Source organism: Pelecanus crispus, chromosome 1 (genome assembly GCF_030463565.1).
Source record: "Pelecanus crispus isolate bPelCri1 chromosome 1, bPelCri1.pri, whole genome shotgun sequence".
NCBI classification, from domain to species: Eukaryota; Metazoa; Chordata; class Aves; order Pelecaniformes; family Pelecanidae; genus Pelecanus; species Pelecanus crispus.
Window position 1 is genome coordinate 71,952,508 of NC_134643.1, and position 11,661 is coordinate 71,964,168.

An 11,661-nucleotide genomic window follows, 5' to 3' on the forward strand; every position below is an offset into this window, starting at 1 on the left:
GAGCCACCCTCAGTGAACAAGCATTCCTACCTTTCCTAGGGTGAGGTGAGGTCCTCTGCCTCTCGACTGACTATAGAGGGAACCAAAAATGAGTAATTTTGACTAAATGCTTAACTGTCAAGCAACTGAGGTTAGTGGGAAAGATGCAGCGTGAGATCCTATGTTCTTTCTCTCTGGTCATAATTTAGAGGCCAGCAGGTTGACTTTTCGGAGTACGTGTGTGTTCTGTGTCAGAAGCTTTGGAAAGTGTTCCATGGTGACAAAACATAGTCCAAGCTATTTAACAAGATCCTGTTAAAATGAACGCAGCAAAAAGGTTGTCCTTATTTCCTGATCTCAAATTGAGGAAATATCTTGCATTTTTTTCTAACCACCTTGCTTTGCCTATTTCTCTTACAGATCTATTTTGTAATACTGTTTACTGTATGTGCCAAACATTTTAAATTCTTTGCATGGAGTTTGTGTGGTGTGCAGTGGATAAATGACCTTTAGATGTTGCTGTGCAGTCTAAATGTATTTGACCTACGTGTTGAATACATGTGTGTATACAGGTGTGTTTGCTCTAAGTGTATTCAATGTATGCTTCTGTTCCATGCATGCTATGTTTTGAGGAAGATGCTCTAGAACAAATTCTCATATACATGTGCAGAAAATGTTTTACCCATCCTCGTCTTCCTTGGGAAGATGACCATGTTCAGCTCTGAGGGTTGTTTCTTAACTCTGCTTTCTTGTTTAAATTATTTTGTGGTTTGCTTCCTCACTCTCCTGTTCTGAACAATCCCTGACTTATTCCTGATACCACAGCAGGTGCTCTGAGAACCACTGATTCCAGCCAGTTAAGAATGACCCCATGCCTTTGTACTACAGCCCCAAGAATACACGTCCGTCTTTTCCCCAACCTATGCCCTTCTTATACCAGTGACTGCTGTCGCCAGGTTTTCCTGCTGTGTAGAAACGTCTCTCCTTCCTGAACACAGGAAGACTATAAAGACTTTACTGTTAGCATCTCTTAAGATCTGTCCTTTTTGTAAGAGTTCAAGTGGAATCTCAGTTCATCTGAACGAGAAGCATCTGTAAATGAATTATTAGATCGTTGCCTTGAGTCCTGGTTCTTTGAGGTAGTCCATTTTTTTTGTCCTTGCTGCCAGCCAGGGTTTCACTGATTGGTGCAGAGAGGTAATTACGTGTTCATGCAGAGCACGGGAGAAACTCTTGTTGGTATAACTCATCGTTTTGGTGCATTGCTGGTTATGACCCAGAAATCAGTGTTGTGGGAAACTTTTCCTGCTGTACCATAATTGAGGACAGGTGACATAAGTTACCTTACCATCGTAGAACTGTTTAGTCACTTTTACTCAAATAATTTACTTGCTCGTTTTATGGCAATACCGACTGTATTTCCTCTGGGTGAAACTAAGTTGTAAACTGTTAAGGCTGGCAGAGGAAGAGGCACAGCTCCGGACCCGTGTGGGTGTGCATGGCTCTTCAGCTCCTGCCTGGTGTGTTGCTGCCACCTTGTGACAACAGTGCCTTGAAACAGTCGGTACATATCCGAGCAAAGCTCATCTTTCCGCTCAGGACTGTATTTAGATCATATATTGGCAACTAAAACTGTTCGGGTAAATTACTCTGTAAACTGTATATATATCTTTTTAGAGGTGCCTTTGAGCTGGATTGTTGCTAGCTGGAGTTTCTCCAGTGAGCTTGTTTGGCAAATTCTGCACTGAAGGGAACTACCTCAGTTTTTGCTTGTATGGGCTTGAGAAATAAAACATGCATGCCTTTTGCTGGGATTGTTGTGGGATTTAGTATTCTGGTACAGCCTGGATGCTAAGGGCACCGAGGAGAACCATTTAAAGGAATGGCTCTCACGGCCTTATTTTGAAGGCACGAATGCCACAGCAGTCACTGTTAAAGTAACTTGAAAATGGACAACCCATACTGAGACTGGGGAATCCACAGGAATCCAGACAGGCTGATTAACAGTAATTTCTATCCCCTGGAGCTGCTTGTGTATATTTTACTCTTAAGTGAAACTGTAGAGCCTGAGACAAGAAGTGGAACAATGCAATGTGGAAGAGACATGAGGAAGTTAATTAAAGTATTTCCTGACCCAGAATGCAAATAGACACACCACCACCCCCCACCCCACCCCTCCCATCATGAAATGTTTTAAAACTTTATTCAGGGATGGAGTCTTTTTGTTTTCAAATTGTCGAGAGATTTAGCACAAGTCTTAGGAGACCTTCATGATTCTTTTTCACTGGAAACATTACAGTATTTTCCTACACACAGAGTAGAAAATAATGATGAAATGTAAGATACCAGTTTGTATAATAACAGCTGGTAGATATTGACTCAGCAGTGACCCTGCTGAACATGAGCAGAGTACAGTCTGATTGGGTTTTTTTGAGCTCAAATTAAATTGTCAGTGTCCTGCAAAAACATGCATGAGATAGGGTGCGTGGCTGAAGTCCAAACCTGGCCTAGTCTGATGCCTCAACTCAGAAAAACTTTATTAAATTTGCTGTCTGTCTCAAGAGATACATAGTTGCTCTTATGTGGGAGAGATGAGGAAATTTGACATAGATTTTGTGAATATCAGCCCCTTTCATAAGGCAAACTTCTTCCCTTTTCTCCTTTCTGTATTGGTGGTTTATTCTCTTGTTATAAATGAGGCACTGAAGAAATATGCAGGATGCAAATATTAATGCAGAAAATATATCCACCCTTATGAATCTGTAGCATAATAGGCTCCTAACTATAAAATCTGTGTGCGTGTCTGTCGTGATTTCTGTTGGAATGCATCTCTTTCAGATTGACCTTTTGTCATTTAAAATGACATTTTAGTCTGGCATTGTACAAGCTGCCTTTTTATTAACTTTAAACTTATAGCTCTTGCATCTCTCTTTTCTAGATAGAGGAGCGAGCAGAATTTTTGAACAAATCCGCTCAGAAGAGGTAAAGCAATAAAACAGTAGGTTCAGTCAAAACAGCAGTGTTTAATTGGAGGGAATAATAATTTATTTCTCTCTTTTTCTACTTCCTACAGTGGCATGAAACCCACCCACACGACAGCAGTTGTCTCAAAGATTGACAGTAGACTTGAGCAATACACTAGTGCAATTGAGGTAAGTTAATTCCGGGTCACGATGGCTCTAGTTACTAATGGCTTTTGGGACTTCAATCAGCCTATGTTTTACTGTTCAAGAATTTCAGGGGTTTTTGGTCACAAACTCTTTTTTAATGTGACTTGAAGAACAAAATGCTTGAGGCACACCTATAACCAACATCTGGATATTTATCTAACCAAAACCTCAGACTGGTGTCTTCCCTTTCATGCTACAATTTACTCTGCTTTGTAAGCTTGGAGTAGCTCTTGAAGGACTCAGCCAGCATCTCTTGAGTGACAGTTGCATCCTCTTCTTGGCTGATGAGAGTACTATCAGCGGAGAGCTGATGGTCATCCTGAGCAAAGCTGACTTAGCTTATTTAAGAGAGCAAGGAACTGGGCCTGTGTTGCTGGCTGCCACTTCAGAGTGAAATTCCTTGGCAAAGAAAGCCACTTCAGTGAACTAGGGAGTTAAGTAGCGACGAAGGAAAAACAATCAAAATAAAATGCTGAATTTGACCCCAGGTGATTTTTGACAAGTAGTGGTTAATAATGTGCCTTGAAGCCAGAATTGAGGGCTTTTTCTTTTCATAGTCCAAGGGAAAATAAATGTTTGGTTTTTTGTTTTGGTTTGGGTTTTTTTAGCTGTTTTTATGTAAATCAGTGAGTACAGGCAACGTGAAAGCTACTGCTTAATATAACAGGCCAACTGGACTGGGTGAGTAAGTGTCATGGGAATAGAACAGTATAAAAAGGGATATTATCTTGATAGCTGTGATTAAGGTCTAGCACTTCTTCATTCCCTGCTGGATTTTTTTTGTCCTCTTGTTCACGTATAGAGTCTGAGCATGGCATTCCATTAAGGTATTAATTGGTTAGGCTTTATTATCCTTTAACTGAAAGGAAACTTTAGTAATTAAAGATCAATTAACAAAGGCTTTTTTCTGTGACTGCTGTCAGTTTAACCTTTCTGCTAGGAAGGTTAACAGTGCTGGAGAGTTTTATACTGTGTGTCAGTTCCTCATGAAAAAAGTGCATGCATGACAGTACTGAAGGCTCAGGCTTGCCTCCAGCACCTAAATCGAGCTGGAGTTAGCTTAAACCCCTCCATTAGAGATGAATGTCAGCACGGCACCCAGCAGTCCTCATATCATTGAAGTAGGAGCATACAGCTTCTGTTCTTCCACTTCGCTCTGCGCCTTTTCTGGATGAGGCATAACTACCCTAGAGTGACCAAGGGCTTTAATTTGGCACTGGGGGTTGATGTTAAACTCCTTAAAGAGAGTGGATGGGTTGGAGATACAGCTCCATCTGTCATAAGAAAATGATGTAATAGTGAAGTCAGGGTTTGTCAACCCATAAACACTGGACCAGCCCAGCCACCAGCTTATATTAGGTTCTTCAGTATTTTCAGTAGGGCTGTGCTAAGGTCCTGAGTCTTTATGCTCCATTTAGATATTAAAAAGCATAACTCTATGGCAAGAGGCAGGCAGTGCAGCTTCACAGCTATATACAGCTCCCATCTGACCTGAAATTTTTCCTTTGATGAGTTTCTGATTTTTCCAAAAGTTTCTAAATCTGACTTGCTTTGCAACTAGAGAGGCAAAGCCTCAGCTCACACAGGTTCTTATTCTCCTCAAATCTGTGTTATGTAAAATGTACAAGAATTTTGAAAAGAAGGAACAGGAGGAGTTTGGTACTCCAGTACAGTGTTTTTGGTAACCATGTAAAAGACACACTGCCAAAAAAACCCCAATCCCTCAACCTCCCACTCTTTAGGAAACCACCTCATTCCAAATATAATGTAATTGCTGAAATTTACCCCTAGAATCCTGAGTGGTGAGGTTAAGTCGTCTGGGACAGATGGAGCAGAGTCTGATGCTGAATGACAGAGCAGCCTTTCTCCCCTGCCTCTGCATAAGGATTTCCTTAGCTGTGTCCCTGAAAGAGCCATGCTTACAGGATGCAGGCGCTAAGACTTGACAGAGGACAAATGAAAACCTTGGAGCAGTTGTGTGCAGAGCTGTGGCTTGCCATGAGCTTTAGAAATGTAATAAACGCAAAAGTTAAGTGACTGCAGTTTTCATAGCTGGTTGTGTCAAGGGTGCAACTGCAAATCAAAAGGGGGAGAGTCTCAATGGCATTTCTTGAGCTGGGTACTCCTTTCCATCTTTGTGTGATCATCACTAGAACCACTTAGAGCTGCTGCATTCCCCAGCACTGCCCCAGAGTCAAACCACCCTGCAACTCCAGCTCTTAATGCCAAACACCAACTGGCCTCAATTCTTCTGCAGGGCACAAAGGCTGCAAGACCAGCTAAGCCAGCAGCCTCCGACCTTCCTGTTCCAGCTGAGGGTGTCCGTAATATCAAGAGCATGTGGGAGAAAGGGAATGTTTTTTCATCACCCTCTGGGACAGGAACACCAAATAAGGTATGTGTTTAATTTTACATAGTGATTATAAAGAATTATGTTATGGACTTGACCTTGCCATTCATGTTCCTGTGAGTAAGCCTGGCTCCTGCTGTTGACATCACTGGTGAAGAATATCCCAAAGGATCCTGAGGTCCTCAGAAACCCACAAAATTGTGTTGCTGCAATATTGAGTGTAACGGAAGAATTTAGTGACATACTGAGCTAAGTTATGAGACATTCCAGAGCCACATCAGATATCTTAGACAAATATATCTGGGTAGTTCAAGCGGAGTACAAAGAAATTCTTTGTGTTGGGAAAGATTCTTTGGGGGGGCAGAGGAGGATTAAATAGGCAAGATAATGATGATGTTTTATAGATAATGCATAGAAGCATTTGTGAGGCCTTTATCTTTTCTACATAAATCCCTAAGGAAACATTTCCTTTCTGTAAATTGATGTGAGTTGATGAGCATTCATCATAGCCAAAAAACTGAGCCGTGGATTGAAAGGGGTTGTTACAGATAGTAACAGGTAGAAAGTTCAGTAACTTGTTCTAACCCTTTAAAAAGGTATTTTAATGATTTAAATTTTAGGCCACTTAACCCCTCTATTATGTGTGTTTTTTTGAAAAATTTTAGTTTAACAAAACAAAAATGTAGACTTAGACTGGTGTCTCTTCTTTTAAGCTAAAGATTTTTTTCTCCATGGAGTCTGGGATTACGACAGGAAGAGCAGGTATATGTCTAACGTTTATTCCTGGGTTAACACCAAAGTGGAAATGATTTTGTCAGTCCACATTTATCATTATTGAAAACTAGAGGGTAGTAGTACTGTGCAGTTCATAGGGACAATATCTTGAGAGCACACAGGATGACTCTTAGCTAGCCATAGTCTCAGTGAGGACCTCTATATTAAACTCAGGCTTGGCTTTCTTTTTAAATCTAAACCATGGAAAATATAGCAAAAGCTATTCTGAAAGTCTTCTGATTAGATTTTATTATTTTGCAGGAAACAGCTGGACTGAAGGTTGGTGTCTCCAGTCGTATCAACGAATGGTTAACCAAGACCCCAGAGAGCAACAAATCACCTGCTCCAAAACCTTCTGTAAGTAAACTTGCAACAACCATCTCTTCGGTAGGTGGGTTGTCTCCTGCGGCAGAGGTGGTGATGGTGCCTCCTCAACCAGCTGATGGTATTTGGAGGAACTTTGCTCCATGTCCTCGCTTGGAAGTTCACAGAAACCCTCTGGCTGCTGAATTCTGGGTAGTCAGAAAAGGGTGTTATGAAACAGGGCAGTTCTCATGTTAAAGATTAGGGGTGCTCTAAAAAGACAGTGCTTAGAGAAGCACTTCTCTGGTAGAGAAGTGGAGAATCTACCACCTGTGAAAGGCCTATCATTAATTTAGAAATTACCAGCCATAGACCTTGGATGAAACACTTGTGCTTTGGCCCTTGCCCTGTAAAAATTTTCCACTTATATTTTTAAACACAACTGAAATACTGTAATCCTTTAAGAGCCTAAGTCATTTCTACTGAAGGCCCTTCAGCATGCCCATTACTTCAGCAAGAATCAGAGCAGAAAATGCTATCAAAGTAATAAGCTGGGAGTGTAGGAAGCAGCAATGTGGATGTGGGAAGGAACAGAAACAGGTCATTGTGGGGTGGGGAAGGGTAGGGATGAGGAACTGGAGCGCAGGCATCCGTATTGGAGAATGGCAGGGCATCACTTGTGGTGTTAGCGATTCAAGTTTGGGATTTTATTAAAGAACTGGTTTCTTCCTATATCTTTGTGTAGTGTTTTTCTGCCAGTCCACTTGCCTTTTATAAACGGTGCAGCCTGACAAATGGTTTCTCAATTCACACTCATATTCTTCCCAGAGAGGAGCTTGAAATTTGCTGTGTTGTCCCTAATGTCAGTATTTACTGGTAGCTGCATGGAGATTGTGTCCTTACGGACATGAAAATAGAACCAAAAGTAGTCATTGTCGCTGTATTTATTCACAACCACTGAAATCCAGCACAGAATTTGCCTCCAGATTTTCCTCTTTCTTTTAAGTTGCATCTTTTAGATAATGTAAAACTAACCTCTTGTTTTCCCCTCAGCCAACTGTTTCTGTCTATGTCTTCATTTCCTTCTTTCTCAATAGATTGTTCTTTCTTCTTTCAATATCTCTGCTTGAAGGAAGCTGCCCTCCTCCTATTCTTCTTTCGGGGTCTGTTTGCTAAGGTGGTCAGGTAAACCTGTTTATAATTGGCTATGAAGAATGCTATACATCTGTAATGTGTGATTTTTACTTTTTTTTTTACCAGGATAAATGAAAGGGAAACCTAGAATTTCTTAGTTAGCAAATAACTTCCTAACCCCATCACATTCCACCAAAATAAAGAATCGTTTGAAGCTTTTGTGACCATCAAGATTCTTCTGGGTTTTGGGACAACATTCAATTAAAAGTAGAGGGAGCAAAGAACTCAATTAGTTTCATGGTGAACCTAAATCACAGATCCCAAATGATTTCAGGTTTATGGAAGTGGTTTTGTGATAATGTCCACTGCAAGTAGTTTTGTGATAAGGTCCACTGCAGTTTTGCTGTTTTCTTCCTTCCTCTGTTACTGCTGTACATGCTTTTTGAAGTACAGAATTGGCTTAAAGTCTTAACCATCAGCAACCCTCTTTGGCTGTAAATTATGATCAATTCTAGGGCATCTCTGTTGGGTGCAAATACCTCTTGCAGAAATCACATTTCCATTCATCACTGGGCATTTTTCTATCCCAAGTTAGAAATTCTCATGTGCAGAAAACTACCTATCTACGGATGGCAAGAACAAGATTCTGGAAACTGTGCAGGACTTGAACACTTTTTGAAAAGGACAGTACTTACATCCAAAATTGTTTCAACAGTCTTTTATTTGCCAACCACAAAGGTAGATACCAATCCATCTGTCCTTAAGCAGGTGCATTGCTATTAGCCTAGCATATTTCATCTTGATTTGTAGCCCTGCTTCTCCCCAAGAAGCAGCTTAATATTTTTACTGAGTTTTGCTGAAAGTCTCCATATACACTCATTTTCAGAGAATATTATTATTTTTTAATGACTTTACCTCACCTGGTTTTTTCTGTCAGGCTAGTGATTGGTACATGCTAAGGCTTTGAAGGATGTAATGGAACTTCAAATGGATATGAAGGACTACAGTGTTAAATCCTGAAACCTATATTTAAGAATGCAGAAAAGGATCTGCTTTTCTGTTGCATTAGAAGTCCTTCTTCATGTTTTTTATAGTTTTTTAATGAAATATTTTGATTTTGATCTAAAACAACTGAGGCAAGCTACTTTTGAATTCCTCCCTAGTAGAAAATACTATTTCTGAAAAGATCTTTTTTTTCTGTAAAAATTGGAATTGGCTTTCTTAAAAATGGTGCAGTAACTTTTCACTGTACTCCCTAGGATGAACGTAGTAAATTATGGCCAGTCTGTGCAATACTAAATAGATGCAGCAGTATTGGTTTTTTTTGTAAAGCATGTATATGTGTGGAGTGATTATGTGAAGTGTCATTTTGAACAGCTTTATAATTGATAGACAATGTAATATTTACCACTGGTGGATGCTCCTCAACTTTTCTTATGAGGAAGTCGCATTTTAACTTTTTCTCTACCAAATTAAAATAAACCTGAACTAATGTTGGTTTTTGTTCTCTGACATTAATGTAAAAATACAGGATTTAAAACCAGGAGATGTATCCGGCAAACGTAATCTGTGGGAGAAGCAGTCAGTTGAAAAGTCATCTTCTTCTAAGGTAACACTTCACTGCATTGTTAAAAGGATAATATCTCTGTGGGAGGCTTTCTAGGGGGAAGGTGCTGTTTGCCTTCATACAGTCAGTTAGTTGGAATTAGGCCTGTACATGTCTTTTGTTACTAACCTGCCTTTTTAGCTATAAAAGAAAGTACAATGGGGCACAGAAAGCCATGGGCAGCATGTAACTTTTATATTCTTATTTGGCAGAGCTGTGTTGTGCGTGGAAATCTGTCCTTTGCATGGAGTACATTTTTTTTTCCTCTTATAAATAGCTGTGTTTTCCCATATTCAATTTTAATAATGCTTTATTACTTCTTCAAACAGGTATCAGCTATGGGGAAAAAATCAGAGACTAATGGTAAGTAATTCTGATAATACACCTGTATATTAAATAGAAACTTTGCCACATTTTCTTACAGGCACATCTGAGTTTTAAAATTCTACGGCTGTTAAAGTTGATGCAACTCCCCCCCCCTCCTTTTTGCCTTTACCTTTCAAAAGCTCCATAGTAATACCATCAAAACATGAATGTTTGAGAAAGAAGCCTAAATCATCTTTCTAGGAGGACTGAAGTCTAGCAGTGCTCCAGGCATGTTTGCAAAGCCTTGTTAGTGTGACATGCATAGCATGTTTGCTGTAGCTGGAAAGCGTCATTGAACCGTGTAAGGTCTGAGGAATGGGGTGGTCATTTAACCAATTGCAGCAAATGCAAGGCATCTGGGAAAGGCTCTTTTAAAGGCTGCAGCAGGAATGGATATGCTTTTCATAAGTGCAGAGGGGAAACCCAAAAACGAGGCTGTTGCAGCAGCATTATTTGAGCAGAAAAGGAAGATTTCAGTACAACTGAGAACGAGCCCTGCATCTGATTTTAAACACTGCCACTGGGTAATGGTGAAGCCTGATGAAAATTCAGTAGTGTTGATTTTTAAAAAGAATTCCTCTGGCTGGTTGTGAGTCTCATGTGCTCCTGCATACCCAGACTGGAATGGCGTTCAAACGCACTCAACAGCAGCACTGCTTTTGCTGGATCTGTGCATTGGTGTCTTCTCAAGGCAAAAAGAGTCCTACTACTGTTATTTCAAAACTACTAGTTTCAGAAACACAACCTAATTGTAGGGAAAGAAACCAGCAAAATTCCCCTCCTAGCTTTTGTGCACTTTCTAAATTTTTATTTTAATCTAACACATTCCAAATAAAACCGATTAAAGGAAAGATGTGCCTAAGGACCAGTGGGGAAGAATGAAATTCACTGATCAATTTAATAGCTTTAAGATGTCTTGCAACATCCCTTGACTCTTCACTAGGAATGAAATGATCAAATATAGAAAAACTTTTGGTTTTCTACCCATTAATATGTGCACACATTTTTCTTCACATGCGTATGTGAAGCCATGGCTATGGTATGCCTGTGAACTTTTCTTATCAGTTTAGAGTCATGCAAACCAGAATTGCCTTCTTCCTCCTCTTATCCTTTTTCAAACCGAGCTGTTAGGAGAGGGTTTTTCAGGCTCGCTCAGCGTTGGCACTGCTCTGCTCCCATGGAAGGCATTAGTGGTTGTGCGTCATTGCCTACGGGAGCAGACCCCGCTGAGCGGTTCGGTCGCTGCTGAGCCTCTCCTCTACGGCTGAGTAAGATGAGGGCTTCAGCAGAGGGGTTGCAGGAGGAGGCTCTCAGGAGCCAGCTCTTGGTCTTGCCATGGACTCGGAGCGTGTGCACCAAGCACTGCAGCAGAGCCTGCCTTAGCACGGCAGCTACCCACGTGTGGCTGGGGAGAGTGCTGGGTGCAGCACCCCCCGCATTTCTGGGTGGGAAGTTCCTGATCTCTCCCTGAGCTGCTTCCTGGGGCTGTCAGACGCTGAGAGAGGTGAAATCCTGCTTGTCCACTTGGAGACCACTTGGAGACCACCTCTGAGCAATCCCAGTACACAAGCACAACAGCATCCAGCTTGTGTCCTGCCTTCTTACATGCCGTCTGTTTATCTAGAGCCATGCCTTCTCTATTTTAGAAATATGTTTGGGTTATTTCAAGCCATCTTTAATCTTTCTCTTTCTCAGCAGGTTTGAGACAATTTGAGAAAGAGCCGTAGAAGGCCACTAAAGACGCTGGACCAATCAGTTGGGGGAAAAAAAAAAAAAAGGAAAAAGTGCTAAATTGTTCTTTTTATATTTATGTTTATTTACCAAAATGTCTTTTTGCATTATCCCAGTTAAAACCATGTATATTAGCACTGTATTTAATAATCAGTCTAGACATTCATCATAATAGTACTGCCTTTGCACAAGAGCCTTTATTCCTAAAGAAACCCATGCTGTGAAATATATAGACTCTCCTACTGATA

At 40.6% G+C, this 11,661-nt stretch overlaps 1 protein-coding gene across 1 annotated transcript in view; it reads left to right on the forward strand.

Annotated features, from left to right (window-relative positions):
- Positions 1-11,409, forward strand: part of CALD1 (caldesmon 1) — a 96,540-nt gene extending 85,131 nt beyond the window's left edge. Inside the window, exons 9-15 of the mRNA XM_075712530.1 lie at positions 2,918-2,961; positions 3,053-3,131; positions 5,407-5,544; positions 6,535-6,630; positions 9,242-9,319; positions 9,646-9,679; positions 11,381-11,409. Coding sequence (XP_075568645.1) covers positions 2,918-2,961; positions 3,053-3,131; positions 5,407-5,544; positions 6,535-6,630; positions 9,242-9,319; positions 9,646-9,679; positions 11,381-11,409 — 498 coding nt within the window. The remainder of the gene's footprint in view (positions 1-2,917; positions 2,962-3,052; positions 3,132-5,406; positions 5,545-6,534; positions 6,631-9,241; positions 9,320-9,645; positions 9,680-11,380) is intronic.
- Positions 11,410-11,661: the final 252 nt, after the last annotated feature.